The following is a 20126-nucleotide window of genomic DNA, read 5'->3' on the forward strand; positions in this document are numbered from 1 at the left end:
TTGCTCCATTTTACTTCATTTCTGACTTAAATTTATTCACGGCCAGCCTCTGTCCATGTGCTCTGGGGCTGGTTTTGCCCTCTCACTGAAAACATGCTCTCCCTCTCTTCTGTGCGACACTCAGCAATCAAATCCCCTCCCTGCCACGTTAAACAAACCCAGCACATTTTGGACTCATGCTCAGTGCCCTCATTGTCCTTTGCCGCCAGAGCTGACGTCTGTTAACAAGATGCTGAGAGGGACATCCATGGCCATGCTCCCAGGACAGGACACCTCTGTTCCCAGTGTCACAGCAAATACCACCTCGCCCGGAGTTACGCGCCTGCTCTCCACCTGTCTCAGCCGAAGGCCTGTTTCCCCACCAGGAAAGGTGATGGACAGTTAACACACAGCCTACAGGCGGCTGTTTTACCCTGCAAGCACAGGGGAGCTCAGGCTCCTGGAGGACATGGACCATACACCAAGACCACCTCAAAAATGGCTCATTTTCCCATTCACTACCAGCTACCGCTCCTTCCTGAGCACGCCCGGGCGACGCCTGCTCCCTCCCCGCACCCCGGCACACCACGCTGGCTGGCAAAGTGGAGACACGGCCAGGGTCGGCAGCCCAAAAGCCGTGGCTGCTGCAGCAGCAGCTGAAACAGGCCCCGCAGCTGCAAGCCCCTGCGGTGGGGAGAGGGGGGGGCTCATCGGCGAGCCCTCAGCATGGGGCCCGAAACACCACCCCACAGACAGCAGCAACGTGTCCCTGCGGCACCCACAGCAACCAACTCCAAGGAGAAGCCATCTGAGGGCAGTTTTCTGATGTATCTGCCGTTTCTGTTAGAAGTGGAAAAACAAAAGCGAAGACGGTAACACCTGCGAGTCCTCAGTGCATCTCTGTGCAGTGCTCTGCTTTGCAGGGGGGCTCCATTTTGCACGGCGTTAGCTCTGCTGCAGTGATGCAGAAGGCAGGTGTCGTGGTTTAACCTCAGTTGGCAACTGAGCACCACCCAGCCGCTCGCTCACTCTCCCCCCCCGGCGCCCGGTGGGATGGGGGAGAGAATCGGAAGAGTAGAAGTGAGAAAAACTTGTGGGTTGAGATAAGAACAGTTTAATAATTGAAATAAATAATAATAATAATAATAATAATGCCAATAATAAAAAAGAATATACAAAGCAAGTGATGCACGATGCAATTGCTCACCACCCGCCGACCGATGCCCAGCCAGTCCCCAAGCAGCGGCCCCCCCCGGCCAGCTTTCCCCAGTTTATGTACTGAGCATGACGTCCCATGGTATGGAATGTCCCTCTGGCCAGTTGGGGTCAGCTGTCCTGGCTGTGCCCCCTCCCAGCTTCTTGTGCCCCTCCAGCCTGCTCAGTCGGTAGAGCATGGGAAGCTGAAAAGCCCTTGCCTAGTGTAAGCACTGCTCAGCAACAACTAAACCATCGGTGTGTTATCAACATTGTTCTCATCCTAAATCCAAAACACAGCCCTGTGCCAGCTGCTAGGAAGGAAATTAACTCTTCTCCAGCTGGAACCAGGTCAGCAGGCTGCGTTTAACAGTTTTGTTCCAGTAGCTCCTAGCTTTCCTAGGGGTAAGATTTTGGTTTCTGCAAAAAGTTGAATATTTTTGCACCTTCAAACAATTTAGCTTTTCTGGAGTCGTCTGGATGTGAGGTTTTGGTGGGTCTCTAGATTCCAAGACATGGCTTGGGCTAAATTTTCCCTGTCTGTGTCCTTTCTAGTCAGAAAGGAATTACAATTTAAGAGAAGCACATTAATTCTTTCACTCAGATATTTTTTGTGACAAGGAGGGCTGGAAATAAATTGTGGGCAGAAAAAATTCCTTGCAGGTTCAGCTACTATGTCTCTGCTGGATGAAATACAGAAACACATACAGAGAGACGGCAGAATGCCAGGGTGGGATCGCTGGGCGCTGAAGGACGGATCAGGAAACACATTAGCAGGGAGTCTCCCCAGTTTGGGGAGCAGCAGGGTGACAGAAACAGGGAAGGAACAACGGATACCAGAGAGGACAAGAGGGCTTTCCACAGCCAGCTGTGAATGATGGGAAGAAATGAGACCGGGAGCATGCAGGAACAACAGGGGAAGCTTGCAGGATGGAGGGACCTGAAGCGGGCAGTCAGCCAGTGGTAGGTAGCTGGCAGCTCTAGCTTTGATCAAAGAAGAACTGCCGCTGCAAACTGGCTTTTAACTGGGGGGAGTGCATACCTGGGGGCATGGGGGAAAACGGAAAGGAAAAATGCAAGGATGAGAGGCGTGCAAAGATCTCCAGAGCACCGATAATGCTTGGGCTTTGAGGGAGTAATGAACTTAGGCCTTCTGAGCATGCTTCAATCCCTTGCTCTGCAGCTGTTCTAAGTCCCGCTCTGTCCCCACTATGAGGGCTTACAGGGATTAATGAGGCAAGATGAAACAAACAACCTGAAATAGCATCCCACACATGCCTTAAGACCTTGATTAGGAGCACACGTACATTCTGTATGTACACAGGCAACTCTCTGCAAAGAGCTGATCGCCCACCTGCCCTGCCAAACAGCCACACAAACTGCAACTGCTATTTCGGTTCGTAACTGCTCCCATTCCTCTTCAGGTCTCATGCTCTGCAGCAATAAATGGGATCTGGGAATCTGCAGACACTTTCAAGCTTTCACACAGAGACAGTATTTGCTGGTTTTATGATAACTTATGTCACAATGTATGTAACTTGGTAGATAACAACTATCTGTAAGTAAGCACAATTGCACAAGGGAAAAGAAGGTCAAGTTAAGGATGATATGAGCATGATAATGTGATTTTCTGGAATTTGAAGCGTTCGTGCAGCTGGAGCACTGCAATTTCTCTTTCTACAGTCACACAGAGAATCCGTCGTCTCCTTTTGGTGCTCCAAAATGTTGCATGTCCCTTGCCTATAGATGCCTGGGAATTTTACTAACACACACCACTTTGCCAACTGCTTGTAATCGCAGCGGGGCCAAAGACTGTAAAATTCCTGGAGGTTTATTAAAGCTGCCGTTCATGGCATTGCTCAGCTCAGACACTGGCTGCTGCCAAGAAAAGCATCCTGCCTATGACTCCAAATTTTATGTAAGTACAGGGAAGACCTAATGGCAACCTGCCCGTTTTTGCAGCACCTAAGCCTGAGTGAAGCCATCCAGAATCAAACATACGGAAGTTTTAATTCCCCTGTTTTGTCACTGATCATCCTGCTCAAACTGAAACGCGACTGCTGGAGTGTGGATGCTCGGGACTGCACACAGGCACAGGAGACCAGATTCCTCCTCCTTCTTCCAGAGGAGATTGGGGCACAGGGATGAAGAGCAACAGCCTCCTCCGCGGTGCGAGACCCCTCGCGGGGGCCACAGAAAAGTGCCAGCCTGGCAGCCATTTAGCACGGGCAGAGCGTGAGCCCTCATGGAGCTCTGGCATGAAGCTCTGACTGTGGTCTGATGCGAACACCGGTCCTCTCGCCCTGCGCAAAGCTGAACGCGCACATGGCACCGAAGCACAGAAGTGTCGGTGTCGTTTGTGCCCTCCTCTGGGAGCCTCCCTCAAACCATCCCCGAGGAGTGGCTGTGCTGACGTGGGTGGCGGGTAGCAGCAGCAGCAGCTTGCATTGAGCAAACCCCAAGCAGCCACGTCCCAAGGGAACTTCCCAAAGTGCTTTCAGAAGAGAGGACCCTGCAGTACTTACAGCTTTTAGTCAAGGCGTTCTGGGAATTAGCCCAAAGAAGCACTGGCAGCTGTGTGGCAAAGCTACCACACTTGGACTTCTCAAAAGTAAGTTCTTATCTCGCTTTCCCAAGGGTTTCTCTAGGCCCTTTGCAAAAGCCTAAACTCAACACCCCCTAACCTTTCACCTCAGAGAAAGGCTTTTGGTGGCACCTTTGGAGCTTTAAGCCAGAAGCTGCTTCTCTCTTGCCTTTTAAAGCACACTTATACAGCAAATTAGAAGTACAAGGTCTTTTCCAACCTCTATGATTCTATGATTCTATGATTCTATGATTCTACAAGCCAGCCAATGTAAACACACGTAAAGACACTCTGGACGAAGCCAGCAGGCGTGAGGCAGAGCAGCACTGAAGACGGAGCACCGTGAGCTTTCTCACTGCTGCAACCAAAGCATAAACTCTCCAGGGACCCCTGTGTACCTAGTCTGGTTGCTAACGTTACAAAAGCCCATGCAAAAGCCCATCGCGTATTTGCCACTATCCTTACTCAGGCTAGTTACAGGAACGCTAACAGAGGCTCTGATCCCTCACACTGCTGTTCTGCTGTCGAGGCATGCACGCTCTCCTTTTTCGCCTGCCTGCAGCCCCAGATCAGACGCACCGGGTCCCAGCGCTGGGCAACTGCTGCTGTAGTTTGCTGCTGCAGGGCGTGCTGTCATCTGAGAGACCGTGGGGCGCTGCGGTCCCGATGGGAAGGACGTTTTTGACTGCGTCGCGGCTCTGTGCCATCTTTAGCTCCCCGTCCCCACGCGGGTGGCTGGGGGCTCCCAGAGGCGGCAGGGAGAGGCTGGTGCTTTGTAAGTGTCTGCGAGCTGGCGCCGCACCAGGGGACGGGAGTCTGACGGCGAGCAAGTGAGTTGTACTGCCTGCAGTTTGAGCGGAGGAGTTGGCAAACACCACCCCAAACAAACTGAGTCGGGGTCCCATTTTGTGGCTATCTGGCATTACAAGCCTTACCTACACCATTAGGCAAGCGATTCCGCTGGATAATCTTACTCCAGCCATCAGCAGAGCTGTCCAGATCGCCAAGGCTGAGCAAGCGTGGCTTCCTTCTGAACCCGGGCAGAAGTACAGCAAAAATCGCAGCTCCTTGGTCTGCCTCTGGCTTTCGCGAGTGCCAGCACATTACTGTTGGCCTTCAGCTGAGGTTTCCACTTAAGGTTGACCGAGCTTATAGCAAATCCCCGCTGCACCGTAAGCAAGCTCTTTTTGAGTTCATCGGCTAGACGTGTCACTTCTGCGCTATGTGCCGCCTTCTCCCCCTCCTCTTCTCTGGCTGAGCAGGCAAAGCCACTGCTTCCCAGTCACCCTCTCCCCACCCCCTAGCATGCCCGGTGTGGATCTTGGCTGGCATTAACGCCGTTGGGCCAGAAATGGGGACTTTGAGCAAACCCCAGGCAGCTGCTTCCCAAAGCAGTGAGTGACCCTGGTCACGTTTAGGAAGGCAGAGGTGGCAGCGTCGGTCTTCCAGAGGAGGCTGTGCCCTCTGGATCCTTCCCTCACCCTCGCCTCCCCCAGCTGCCTAAGGCCTGGGGGGGGGGGGGGGGGTTTGGGTGCACCCCTCCGCACAGCCATCTCTCTCCTCTATGTACGAGGCAGATAATAAATGGGTGCTCTGGTACTTAACGTGCAATAGCTAAATACTTCCCTGATTTAGCCCGTAAAAGCTACAAACAGGAGCAAATCCTAAACAAAACCTCGGTGCAATGTTTGAAGAAAAGGTGGTGTTCATCGCTGTAATATATTTGACATAAATTTTTTTAAATGTTAGGAAATTATTCTCCCCCCATGGAAAATATTGATCATAAATCACCTTTTTGGTCTTATTTATTTTTTCTTAATGCAACTACAGTTAAAAGAAGCATAAACAGACCTGCCTCAAAATGCTGAAAGCTGAAAAATGTATCAATTTTTGAATTTTCAATGAACCAAAACTAAACCTGTTTAAAAAACATCAGTTATTTAGACAAAGCAATTTTCACTCCAAGTAGAAACATTTTCTACCATTTCTACCGAAACATGAAAAATGTGATAACTCTAAAGAAAACCACGCCTCTGTTACTTTTCAACGTACGGCTTGCTTTTACCAAGGCTGTTAAAATTACTAGCAACTTGGCTTTCTTCTCATAAGCATTTACAAAACTGGTACGAAGTCCCTCACCACCATGAATTTATTTCTGACCCCAAAGGTCTGTGCTCTGATGCTGCGAATAGATTGCTGGACCAAGAAAAGGGGAACTAAAATTCATGTTTTAAATTACAGCTACAATTCAAGCATGACATTTTAAATTGAGGCCAATTAAAAGCTTGAGAGAAAAACATGTAAGACCACAGCATATAACAATAACCTACAACAAAATATATGTTCTAATCAAAAGAGCAAGCAGCTCCATTTTCACAATTTAAACATACTAATTTTAATACTGACCAACAGGTGTGTCCTCTGAAAGGCTGAGAAGTGCCATGTTCCCGTTTGTGCTTCTGGCTCCATTATCAAAGAAATAGGGGGCATAATTTGCCTGAACTGCAATTAAAACAAAACAGAAGCCAAAGAAAAGCATTTTGTAGGTGGCAGCTATTTGGCTTTGCTACCCGACTCTCAGTAAACACGAGCTGTTTTGGGAATACCGCGAGCGCGTAACATACCCAGTTGCTGCACTGGACTTTCAGAACTATATCTGTACAGATATTTTTAATAAAATTACTCCTACGTGCCACTGTGCCAGTATTCACACAGCAGCAAATAAAGAAAGAGAGTATTTGGGGGGGGGGGGGGGGGGAGGAGGGGGGAACAACAGAAACAAATCAAGTGGCAGGATCTCTCTAAAAAAATCTCAATCAGTTCCAGACAGCTTAATTGCAAAATTAACCTTTTCAGCTTGCAATGACTGTAGACCTCTCCCCTACCCTACACATACAAGTCTGAAACTCTCCCAGTGCCTTGGTACCTTACCCAGTATTCTAAGCACATTCTGTCTTAAAATTATGCCTACTGTATGAGCAATTAGCCATAATTAAATAGTTACTTACTTGCTGCCAGACAACAGCAAACAAAGTTAAAAAAAAAAAACAAGAAACAACAAATTAGTTGTCATTCTACTGACTGACTGTTAGAGATTCAAAATAGCCCATTTGAAACACAACTCCAAATCTATAAACACAGAGGGTAACATTTGCACAGGGATCAGCTGCCAAGGAAAATATTTCAGGACAACGTTACCACATCAGTACGGATTACTACAGGATTTAAGGTTATGCTTGTATCCTCCTATATTTTTACTGAACAAAGCGATTATTGTACTCACCCAGGCAAACGTGCACCAAACCGAGAAATAAGGAGGGGGTGAAATGCCTTACATGCTTCATCCCACTGAAGAAAGGGCCAATTTCTTCTCTGTTTCAAGGGCTTGGGTTTTTTTTTTTTCCTCCTCTCTGAAAGGTCCAGGAAAGTGTCCTTCAGACTGATGTAGTGGAGAAATGTGCAAGAGGCAGTAACAGATGCTAAGAAGTTAAGCGGATGACACGTCTTAATTTCTGAGGAATTTAGAGAAGCTCCTTCCTACCACCTAATTAGACCAATTACTTTGCAGGGAGCTGTGGGACTCATTTCTGAGACAAGATTTGGAGGAATCAGTGTAACTCTCATAGGTTCTGCTGTTAGTACTGTATTTGTGCTGTCCAAACACCCAAGTCAGAGAGAAGGTAAAGTAGAAAGTCGTTTTCTTTCTGAACTCTATCTTTAATTCTCTGAGCCAGTCCTCTATTTTTGAGAGCCGAAAGAAATTTCTCTTTATTTTAGCTTTGGTAATCTTGAGAAACTACAAAGGAAGCAAATCTAACATTAGCAACAAACAGTAAACGCGATTGTTACTGTTTTAAAGGGAACAACCACATTTACAATAGGAAAAAATACACAAAATTGCATACTGAAAATGCAGGAGTCAAAATGTTCTTTTCATGAGCTGGCCTGATCATTTAATTCTTAAACTACATGAATTTCTGAAAGCATCTTTTTCCTTCAGCAGGTAATTATTAACCAACATACTAAAAAGTGTGTTTAACCACCAACGCATGGAAAAAGTTAACAAAAAGCACCTTTTTTTCATTGCTTGTTTTGGTTTTCTGCACATAAAAGGTGTTTGCACTCATTTAAAATATAAATCATCCGATAAATTATAGGATGATAGGGTTAAAAAAACAGCCGCTCTGGGAAGTTGTTCACAGACAAAGCTTCTGGCTGCTCAAAAGGAACTTCATCGCCGGTAAATACGCAGCTTCCAATCAAGGAGGTGTTTACATAGCGGCTTAGCTGTGTAAACTTGACCTGAGGCAAAGCGCTCGCCCTTTAAGGATGTGTTGATGGAGTTTTCCGGTTTTTTAATTAACAGCCTGCATTAAAGAAATGCCTAAGAAATTAATCGGAGAGTTCTCCATTGCAACGCTTTAAAATGTGAGAGAAGCTACACTTTCTTCCTGGCAGAGACCCTTGGCGCTGGTGCTGACGGCGTGCGGCACGGGTGCTGGCGAGATGGGTGCTGGCGAGATGGGTGCTGGCGAGATGGGTGCTGGCGAGATGACGGGTGCAGCCGCCAGCGCGGTGGTAGCCTGGCCCCGCACGCAGGGCTCCAGCAGAGCTGCTGCTGTTGCAGAGCTCGCTGCAGGAGGACCCGACGGTGCTGCCAACCCCGCGGGGCCTTCTCATGGCTGGAGGCCATTCCTGCTGCAGCGGTGCCTCTTGGCCACGCTGAGTGCACGGGTCCCATGTAACTCTGTGGGATGCTGCGTGTCCCGCAGCGTCCGGCTGGGCTGCAGGCAGGCAACCACCGCTCCCTCGCGAACAGCCCCGAGACACAGAAAGCAAGCGCAGAGCCAGAAAGCGGCTTCAGACCGGGCAACAGTGGAGATTTTTGGCTCCCTAGTTCATCCATGTGTTTTATCGTTAGTTGCTAAGGTTTCGGAAGAGAGAGAAGTGTTCCCTAGACATAGCCCTACAGACAAGAGCCTCCCTTCCCAGCAGCTGCCTGCGGGGTGCAGAGCTAAAGGTGGGCAGCGCTCCCGGGCTAGCTTTCATCGCACACGTAGGGGAAGGACAGGCCGGGCGGTTTCTATGTATTTTTCCTACAGAGGGAGCTGGCAGTGAGGTCCTGCCGCGTATTTCTAGCATGCCTTACCCACCAGCTGCTGAAACTGCAGGGTGAACGAATGATGGAGGAGGCCGTGGGAGAGAAGCCCTTGCCGCAGACGCGATGCTGTGATGCTCCCGTGCTGCAGACAGAGCATTTCTGCACCTTCAGATTCCCCTGGACCTGCGGTGCTGCTGGGAGGACACCTCTGCCTGCAGAACAAATCAACTGTACGGCTCCCAGAAGGGTAGAAGTAAAACTCTTGTGCACAATATTAACAAAACTCACCATCTGTCGTGGAACTTGCCAGAGAATGGTACAGAGAGCAAAAGCCTAAAAAGACTCCAAAAGGGATTAGGCAAATTAATGAAGATTAGGTTCATCGGTGACTAGCAAATGTGATGATACAGATGCAAACCCTGGCTCAGTAAGGCACTAAATTACCACCTGCCAGAAGCTCGACAGTTAAAACCAGGGGAAGGCTCTTTGTCATCTTGATCTTTTTCTAACCATCTCCTACAAGACCAGGCCTTTGGTGTGACTCCGTATGACTATTCTTGTAGAGCGGTATTTGCAAAGGCTCCGTGTCGAGCCAACGTGTGACTTCAGCAGTGGCCTGTAAAGCTCAGGGGAACCTGCAGCAGGCAACTAAGAAAAACAAATGTATTTTTAGTGCATTTAAATTCACGATATGGGGATCCGAAGCTGAAAATTGTGTGGGAGGGGATACACGTATAGAAGATGGATATAGATGTAATCCCTGTTACAGATTTAACCATGCCACCACTGTCAACAGTAGCACTAAACCACTCATAAAATCACAGAAATGCACCTGCATGGTGCCCAAAAGGAAACATAAATAGCACCTAAATGTCCTCACCTGCCTCCTCAATCCGGAACTAGCAACACACTTTTTTCTGCAGAGTATTTTCCTAGAAAAAGTGATGGAGAGCTCTTGTCAAAGTTAATAGCTGTCTGTTCCCCTGGTTGCATCCCCTGGGGATCTAAATCTCTAGAGCCTGCATCTCCAAGGAAGCAAAATGTCTCGCTTCTCCTGAATTTCAATGAGTTTGAGCTCTTAATCCCCTCAGAGTTTGAAAACCTAGCTAATATGCATCTACGCACGCTCAGATACATACCTAACACAGCAACACCCTGACAGAGTGTCTTTTTCTGTCAGAAAATATGCTTTGATCAAAGCTAATACAGCTCATGGAGCCAGGCTAATTTTGATGAATTTTCTCCTTGGGAAGAAAAGGGGCAGGAGGGGGTTTCAGGAGAGCAATATATTCTGTCCCAACAGTTTTAGGAATGGAAGGATCCCTTTCTCTATATAGAAGAAACTTTCTATTTCCTGTATTTTTAGCATATCAAGTAGCAAGAAACGTAAAAGAAGAATGAAGTATACCCGTCTGACCTGAACCAATTCGTTTCCCAGGGTGTTCTGTTTGTTTACTATTCGGTATGAAAACAAATCTAGAAAGATCCAATATTTTCAGAACAAAAGTTCTGGGTTTGGGTCACTGATTAGCAATATCTACTGGAGTTTGTTAGACAACCTGAATCTTTATAAAATAAAAGTTTAAATGTTGAAGGACGCTACAATAATGCAATGAATATTTTTGCAGACTTCACCCTTTCTGACCGCAGCTTGGGGGTACCGGTACCGGTGCAGCGTGGTTGTAACTGCTCTTTCGTGCATCGTGAAGCCCCCTGGGATGCCCGCAGCCATGGAGGCTTCTCTTCCCCCAGCGCAAACCCATACCCCAAACTGAAACCAGAACCTTCCAGGGCACAGGGGCCAGACACAAAACTAACCACACACAAGCCCCTGCCAGCTCCTGCCCTCTTATCTCTCCAGGCCTTCGAGAATCTTGAAAAAACCTGGGCCCCACCATGTTTACTTTTCGTAGCCCTAAACCCCAATTTAAGCCTAAGACTAGCAGCCTTCCTTAACCGAGTATGGCTGACGTGAAATGGGCTTCCACCGGTTCTGAGAGTTGCCCTTTTTCTATTTCCACATCCCTGAATACGGGAATCGCGGACTCCACCAAGACGGCTGTTCTTGAGCCCAACCCCAAAGCCCAACCTAAAATGTAGGCCAGACTAGAACTGGCAACAGATGCTAACACTAAACCGGCAGAAGACCACAGCCCCTCACGCTACGCAGCAATACCAATATGAGCTCAGGGTTTCCCCTCTTGGGGGGGGGGTGGGAGGAGGACTGTTTACAGCCGGCAATGAGCAAGTGCCCCTGTTCGGTCACTAGCACCCCAGCCGGCACTCGCTGCCACCCGTGCTGGCAGTCTGAGCAGGGAGGGCAAAGACTGAGCCGGCGCAGAGGTAAATTACTCTTTCCACATTGTGGGTGGCCCTTCCACCTCGGGGCGATCACATTAGAGCTGCCTACCTGGGGAATGCCTGCTTGGCATATAAATGTGAGGTCTGCATGAGTTGCATGTCAATCAGTTTTCAGATGCTTACACGCATTCGTGATTTAAAAAGAGGGAGAAAAACAAAATTAAGGAAATGACAGAGATTAAATTATCTTCCACTGTCCTGCTTTGCTTTACATTAACTATGTACAGTCTTCAGATTTTATGCCTGCTTCCATCTGAGTTAAAAACCCCTCTGTTCTAGACTCTGGACAGTTTTGGTAAGTAATGAAGTTCAGATTCATATAACAACAGCTCAAATACTCTTTTTCCTATGCTTGTCCTCCAACTCTGGGTGCATATGACTTTAAGCGTTACCTTGGAGAGGAACATTCAGCATTTTTTGTGTGTGCATTTGTGTGTGTAAATAAATTCAACTTAAAAAGCGCTGCACACTTTATATAAACCTCAGCATGTGCAGAAAGAGTCCGAATTACACTCTGGCCTTCCCTCTCTAAATCACATGCTAAGAGGGGCTGTGGGAGTTACCATCAATACCTGGAGGCATTCTGCACAGAGCAATCCACGCAGAATTGCTCGATGCAATAGCCACGAAGGAGAGAAGTGGAGCCTCAGCCATTTTCAAGACCCTTCTCAAAACTCTCCCTATTCTCACATCCTCGAATGTGACGGGTAAGTTCTTATTTAGCTTTGAAAGCAAGGGAAGGGGAGCAGGGTGGGCCTGTGACATACACCGCGGGTAAGACAGACACCCTAACAGCCCTGAGTTTGACACGGCTGTAACCACGGCTGGGCTCTCCCTTGCACGCCAAAGGGTCAGTTCACTAGCAGGTCTGTATGTATGAGTCTAACTGTATGAGGTTCAACAAGGCCAAGTGCCGGGTCCTGCACTTCGGCCACAACAGCCCCATGCAGCGCTACAGGCTTGGGGAAGGGTGGCTGGAAAGCTGCCTGGTGGAAAAGGACCTGGGGGTGTTGGTCGACAGCCGGCTGAACATGAGCCGGCAGTGTGCCCAGGCGGCCAAGAAGGCCAATGGCATCCTGGCCTGTACCAGAACTAGTGTGGCCAGCAGGAGCAGGGAAGTGATCGTGCCCCTGTACTCGGCCCTGGTGAGGCCACACCTCGAATACTGTGTTCAGTTTTGGGCCCCTCACTACAAGAAGGACGTTGAGGTGCTGGAGCGTGTCCAGAGAAGGGCAACGAGGCTGGTGAGGGGTCTGGAGAACAAGTCTGATGAGGAGCGGCTGAGGGAACTGGGGTTGTTCAGCCTGGAGAAAAGGAGGCTGAGGGGAGACCTCATCGCTCTCTACAACTCCCTGAAAGGAGGTTGTAGCGAGGTGGGGGTCGGTCTCTTCTCCCAAGGAACAAGCGATAGGACGAGAGGAAACGGCCTCAAGTTGCACCAGGGGAGGTTTACATTGGACCTGAGGAAAAATGTCTTTACTGAAAGAGTGGTGAAACATTGGAACAGGCTGCCCAGGGAAGTGGTGGAGTCCCCATCCCTGGAGGTATTTAAAAGACGTGTAGATGAGGCACTTAGGGACATGGTTTAGTGGACATGGGGGTGTTGGGTTGACGGTTGGACTCAATGATCTTAGAGGTCTTTTCCAACCTTAATGATTCTGTGATTCTATGATTCTATGAAATGAGTCCCACAGCATGGCTGTTCTCCAAACTTCTTAACAGCAGCAGGACGTGCTAAGGTAAAGTAAATGTAACAAATGCACTAGTGGCTTGGATGTTTGCTCTCAGGCTGGGACATGGGAGGGTCATAGTGCTCTTTTTGTTTCAGCAGAGCTGAGTCAGTATAAGCAGAAAGTTGAGACAAAGTTAAACGCACAGTTCCCACAACAAACAAAAGAAAACAGAAGAAAAGACTCTCGCCTGTCCAAGCCACATCATTCCTCCCCCTCAAAATCTCCCTCCAAAGGACTGAGAGATGATTTATACTGGGGCACATCATCGCTCTCCACCAACTTCCATTACTACAGAGCACAAATGATGGTGAAAATCCAGGAACAACTGTTGATGGCCATTTCAGATGGCTGTTTTTGGTGGTGAAGAACCTTACACGAGCTATCCTTAGCATTTTCTTAGCACAGCACCATAGCTGCTGTCTGGCTGCTGAGAGAAACTATGGGAAGTGCTGGGGCATCCGCAGGAACCTGAGCCAGTCTGATGGCAGGAGAGAAGACCCTAAAGTCCCTCAGATATCTTCACCATCCACCATTATCTCTATGTTTTGATTTATCAACTATAAGAGGGAAGCAGACTCCCAATACCACTGCACAGTAGGAACAGCAAAAGAGAAACAGTCCCGTGGTTTGGGTGGTTAAATCTAATCAGAGGTGCGTGCTTGAGCCCTTGGCTGTGATCACCAAACTCTGATCCTCCCTGTTGCCAGAACAAATATGCCACCTCCTGTATAAGAGTTTATGCGTCTCTCCGCAGCCCACTCCCATCACTTGGCATGTGCAAATTTGTTAAAATGACTTGGAATCTTTTATAGTCCTGCAAGATTCAAATGCAAGCCAATAAACGCCTCTTCCTCCCTCTCACTGTGTTATTCTCTTGTTATTAATTGAATGAGTTTAACACTTTTACATCTGAAAGGAAAATGATCTCATTGTTACAGTTCTGACTCACTGGGGTCTAAGTTCAGTTTTCATCTCTACCACAGACAGTCCATAAATAACCAGCCCAAGATCGTTAAATTCACATTAAAGTCATCAAAAGATAGTGATGTGATCATTAATGATCTTGGTCAAATTTATAAACCTCTCTCCGCTCAGTAATAGAAAGCGGAAAGCAATACTGTACTGTTTGGTTTGAGGAGTTTAAGGAACACGAGTTGTAACTCAGCTGTCTACACACCCTTTTTTATATTGCAGCTCCACCGAGCAGCTATGCTAAACCTCAGCAGGATACAAGAGAATGGTGAAACCCCGGATAGCATCTCGAATCACAGAATAGTCTGGGTTGGAAGGGACCTCTGAAGGTCATCTAGTCCAACCCCCCTGCCCTGGGCAGGGACATCCTCAACTAGATCAGGTTGCTCAGAGCCCCGTCCAACCTGACCTGGAATGTTTCCAGGGATGGGGCATCCACCACCTCTCGGGGCAACCTGGGCCAGTGCTTCACCACCCTCAGCATAAAACATTTCTTCCTTAGATCTAGTCTGATAAAACACATACCATGAAGAAAACTGGTAACTCAAGTGATTCAGGAAGATACTCCCCACAAAACAGAAGAAGAAAAACATGCCTCATTCATGGAAAGGAAAACCCAGATTTAGAGAGGTGACTACAAGCATCTGACCCCAAGCATTATGTCAACTTGAACCTCCTTGGAGTGTCCTAAATTGGGTAACACGAACAGAAGCACCCAACATGGCTGGTTGCTTTTGCCATTCTGGGACAAAGTTTGGGCAAACAAAAAATTAAAGCTTGCACACAAACGGCAGTTTCTTCAGGCAAGATGTAGCACATTATCTTCCTCCTTGATGCAGAAAATCTTGGCAAAAGCCATGTAACCAGAAGGCTTAATTTCCTTTCAAGAGGTAGGTTTTCTGGTACTTGGTTACTTCTCAGTGTCGGAAGGCAATTTTTTTGGTTTGGCTTATTTGTCATTTTTGACTTGCATACACTTTTAGACATACTGATCTGCTTTTGCTCCCTTGTGTCTATAAATAAATTAGAAAGCTTATAAATTAAGACTCACACGTTAAAATTAGCAACTTTTGTCTTGGGCTTTGGCAAAGTATCTTAATTATTAGGATCAGTAAAACGTTTCCATTCATCATCAGCTTTCCCAATACGGAAATCAGTTTTTGACCTTAAGCATTTTCATCTTCTTCCTTTGGCAAATGTTCATATTGCAGTAAAACCATATTCCGATTTGAAATATTTTCATTTTTTACATAAATATTGTGCTTAATACTATTCCACAGAGAAAGGGAAGATTTCAGGGGGAACGCAAACATGGATTCCCTCCAGCCCTTCCCAGGGAGAAAAACTCTGTTTTCCATCCTGCTGTACTGACTCTGACTGGCAGAACCCCTCGCTCCAGCCACTTGTGAGGAGTGGGGATGCTCTCTGTTGCAATGGAAGCAGAGGAGGAAAGAGAGAAGGGGGTAACTTCGTTGGGAATAAGCAGGAAAGCCAGAGAAATCAAGATCACAAACCTTCTCCCAGCTCGGCGGTCTCCTGTTTGTATCGCACATGTTTCACGCTGCGCATACCCTCCCACCTCACAGCCTGATCTCCTATTTGATCCAGAGCAAAGCTAGTCTCCGCCATCCTTCGGGGTGCACCTTTTTTCTCTTGGCAAGCGCCTCCCTCATTGCCCCTCTGATGAAGTACTCTCACGGCCTGGAGGCACCTGGTCAAGCACGATTATGCAGAAAAATCTGGCAGCGAGGGCAGCGGAGCACGAGGAGCTGCAGAGGTGTCACACCAGCTTCCCTTCCACAGGCACGCCGTCCCCAGCCCAGGCACCCACGGCTCTCTTAGCAGCACCGTACCCAGCTCTCCGTAAGCCAAGAAAGCTTCATACTCTCAGACACTGATGAAAGGTTACTGCATAAATTAACAGAAAGAAAATGTGTCCCTGAATAATCATAATTCTTCTGGCCCCCAACTGTTCTGGAGTAGTCCCACTGCGGAACAGGGGTTATGCACTCACATCTCTAGATATATGTAACATCCTCATGCTAGGCTTTAAATTTCTTTCAGGTTATTTTCTTGTGTCCCATATACACTTGACATACAAAGCAATAAATACGGCAAGAAACTTCTCATACTTTCCAAATGGATAGCAAGGCTTTCTAAGAGAGCAGGTACGCAATCATATCCGTACACAGTCTCATACCTGTGAAAACGCACTTTATAATCATGACCAAATCTGAGGGTGAGAGCTTTTTAAACAAATGAACCGAAACTGGAAGTCTACCTGCAGTAACAGCTGTGTTCCCTCCCACCGCCATGAAAAGCTAGAAGGAAGTCAGCAGTCTTGTTCCAGTAACTCCTAGTGAAGTGTGGTCGTGAGGTTACAAGGCAGACCTTGAAGGAGGAAATACTCGCTTTATTGTTTAAGCACGCACAGGCTGAGACCGAGTTATGGAGGTATGTATGGTCAGTATTTCGCAAGGCACAAAACAATGTCAGATTTTCCTCTCCCTAACTCCTTAAATGGCCTGAGAGAGTTGACTCAGACCAGACTCTTCTCTTGCTGGGGGAGTATTTTAAATGCCAAACTCCACACCTACCTAAATAAAACCAATTTTCATTCTCTGTGGGCCCCAGTTTACTGGACTTCTGATAGCATTTCTGCTAGGCACAAACTGTGGGAAATGACTCACTGTACTGCATCAGAAACCAATAAAAGTTACCCAGGCAGCAGAGCAAACATGCCAAGGTGGTGTCTAGGACCAGGGAGTACCCAGGGCTCCTTAGGACAAAGTGGTCTTAAAAACTGAATAACACCATTCTGTGTGGTCAGACAGCCCTGTTATTTCACATACCACAACACATTTAATGCCACGCTACAGTTTTATACAACGCTGTCATGGGGGAACCACAGCCATGATGTCCTTCTCTCCAAAGGAATTAAAAAATGGCAACGGGAGGAAAACAGAGGGAGAGCAGACACAAAACATCTAGCAATTTTAGCATTTCCACAGTCACTTTCAAACAGACGTCAAAGTGCTTCCCAACAAACTGCGGTGGTTTTTTTTTTTCCAGATAGGTGAAGAGACAGTGCTTTCATCCCCTCAGAAAAAATGCTAGTCTGCAAAACAAAAATGTCGGAGCACTTGCCTGCATGATTTATCATGAGCTATTGTCATTCACTGTGGGTGGCAGCAGAGAAGGTTTGGGGAATTCCTGGGAAAAAGTAGTACGTCTCCCATTCATTCATTCATTCATTCATTCAAAAAATACTTTATAGTGTTTGCAAAAAAGGTGCTGCAGGTAACTGGGGAAAGGAGAACATTTGCCACAGCTCCTAAGTAATTAAAGTTCCTGCTAAGCCATTTTACCAGCTTAGAGGCTTTTAAAGACCACTGCAAAATCCATTTACAATTCAGTGACCTTGCTTCTTTGGAAGCTACGTATCACTCTCCTCATTTTGTTTTGACAGGGATAGAAAAAGAACAAATAGTCCCTAGAATATCCAGGTATATTTAGATACCCTGCATTCACTTCAGCAGCATGATCTCTGATGGATGTGGTGCCGCAGAGCATGACACGGATCTGTGTGAAGGATGCCATTTCGCAGCAGACAGACAGTCCAAGTTATTTATGGAAGAACTAGTATTGTTCATTGTTTTGCCTGTAAAAATTGTACATATAACTCAGAGTTGGGGTGTGAATAATGAATGAATCAGGATTTTATAGTTTACTCAGTGTGGCTGAGAAAAATAACAAGACTTGTCAAGGCAGGGCAAGGAAATGCTTGTGTTCTTCCCATAAATCTTCTGGCTGTCGTGCATGTCACGGACGTCACTGTATTGATGCCCTGCTTACAAGGCAGTCGTATGACTTGTTGAACCAGGAGGTGTATGAAAATTAAACATGTTCCTTCCACTGCCATGTATAACCAAACCCAGCTGCTCAGTACAGGAATGGCATGAACGCAAAGACTACAGGTGAACTAAAGCCCTCGCTAGAGATCAGCTCTAGACCACACCAGCACTTCAGCCACAGGGGCTGGTGCAGTCCCTGGATTTTACTCAGGTAAATGCGTGGCACCGTGGTTGCAGATGGGTCTTCCTATGACCTCTCTTGTTGGGAAGATCATGGAACAGATCCTCCTGGAAGCTATGCTAAGGCACATAGAGGACAGGGAGGCGATTCGAGACAGCCAGTATGGCTCCACCAAGGGCAAGTCCTGCCTGACTAACCTCGTGGCCTTCTATGATGGACTGACTACATCAGTGGACACGGGAAGGGCTACAGATGTCGTCTATCTGGACTTCTGTAAGGCCTTTGACACCATCCCCCACAACATCCTTCTCTCTAAACTGGAGAGGTATGGATTTGATGGGTGGACTGTCCGGTGGGTGAGGAATTGGTTGGATGGTCACATCCAGAGGGTAGTGGTCAACGGCTCAATGTCCAGATGGAGGTTGGTGACGAGTGGTGTCCCGCAGGGGTCCATATCAGGACCGGTACTGTTTAATATCTTCATCAATGACATAGACAGTGGGATCGAGTGCACCCTCAGCAAGTTTGCAGACAACACCAAGCTGAGTGTGCAGTCGACACGCCAGAGGGACGGGATGCCATCCAGAGGGACCTGGACAAGCTTGAGAAGTGGGCCCGTGTGAACCTCATGAGGTTCAACAAGGCCAAGTGCAAGGTCCTGCACCTGGGTCAGGGCAAGCCCCAGTATCAATACAGGTAGGGGGATGAAGGGATTGAGAGCAGCCCTGCCGAGAAGGACTTGGGGATACTGGTGGATGAAAAGCTGGACATGAGCCAACAACATGCGCTCGCAGCCCAGAAGGCCAATCGTATCCCGGGCTGCATCCAAAGCAGCGTGGCCAGCAGGTCGAGGGAGGGGATTCTGCCCCTCTGCTCTGCTCTGGTGAGACCCCCCCTGGAGTCCTGCATCCAGCTCTGGAGCCCTCAGCATAAGAAAGACACGGACCCGTTGGAGCGGGTCCAGAGGAGGGTCACGAAAATGATCAGGGGGATGGAACCCCTCTCCTATGAAGAAAGGCTGAGAGAGTTGGGGTTGTTCAGCCTAGAGAAGAGAAGGCTTCAGGGAGACCTTATTGCAGCCCATCAGTACTTCAAGGGGGCTTATAAAAAAGATGGGGACAAACTTTTTAGCAGGGCCTGTTGCAACAGGACAAGGGGGAATGGCTTTAAACTAAAGGGGGGTAGATTTAGACTAGATCTAAGGAAGACATTTTTTACGCTGAGGGTGGTGAAACACTGGCCCAGGTTGCCCAGGGAGGTGGTGGATGCCCCATCCCTGGAAACATTCCAGGTCAGGCTGGACGGGGCTCTGAGCAACCTGATCTAGTTGAAGATGTCCCTGCCCAGGGCAGGGGGGTTGGACGAGATGACCTTCAGAGGTCCCTTCCAACCCAAACTATTCTATGATTCTATTCTATGAATGCAGGCGTATGCCTTAACCATTCTCAGGAGTGAATCCCACAGCTCAGCAACTCTCAAACTGCACTAAGTGCTGAGGTACTTACCTTGTTAGGATCTGGGAGATCCAACTGGCCGGGGCATACCTCAGCCTTTGCCTTCGATTACTGTAACAAGAGGAAATCTGAGTATCCAGGCAGCCTTACACCAAAGCAGTGCTTGTCCTTAACCTAGAAAGCAAGGTATACTTCAACAAATTTTCTATCTATAACAAGAGGCCTAAATAGTCAGCTTTGAGGTAATTTACCTTACCTCAAAAACACGTGGGACTATCGCTCTATTCCCACATACACTTTCCAGCAACTCTCTAACCTTTGCCTAGAGAGATTTCTACAGTCAATAGTCCTGTACGTTCTCAAAACAAGTAGTTTGGAACCAAAAACGCTGGTTCTCAAAACAAGTAGTTTAACCTGGCTGGAGCCTAGAGGTTGGCTCTTCATGCCTACTAGCTCTACCTATAGGCACTGCGCTCTTACCGTCTCCTCCCACACCTTCAAGTACTTTATCTCGAAGTACTGTGCTTATTTGAATTTTTTTTTACAATAATCTGTCAATAAAATAAATCAATATAACTATACAGCAATAATCTCAACAATAGATGTTAATTTGAGGAATGAATAAAATATCTGGGAACAGACTTCCACATCTGGTAACTGAGCTTACATGATCCAAAGTAATTGCAGTGAAGGCTGAAATACAAATTAAATGA

General features: G+C 47.5%; 1 protein-coding gene across 1 annotated transcript in view; it reads right to left on the bottom strand.

Annotated features, from left to right (window-relative positions):
• The window catches only part of CDHR1 (cadherin related family member 1), a 51291-nt gene extending 44948 nt beyond the window's left edge, over positions 1-6343 (bottom strand). The window contains exon 1 of the mRNA XM_076338344.1: positions 6164-6343. Within this exon, the coding sequence (XP_076194459.1) occupies positions 6164-6296 (133 nt within the window). The 5' untranslated portion in view covers positions 6297-6343. The remainder of the gene's footprint in view (positions 1-6163) is intronic.
• Positions 6344-20126: the final 13783 nt, after the last annotated feature.

Source organism: Aptenodytes patagonicus, chromosome 5 (genome assembly GCF_965638725.1).
Source record: "Aptenodytes patagonicus chromosome 5, bAptPat1.pri.cur, whole genome shotgun sequence".
NCBI classification, from domain to species: Eukaryota; Metazoa; Chordata; class Aves; order Sphenisciformes; family Spheniscidae; genus Aptenodytes; species Aptenodytes patagonicus.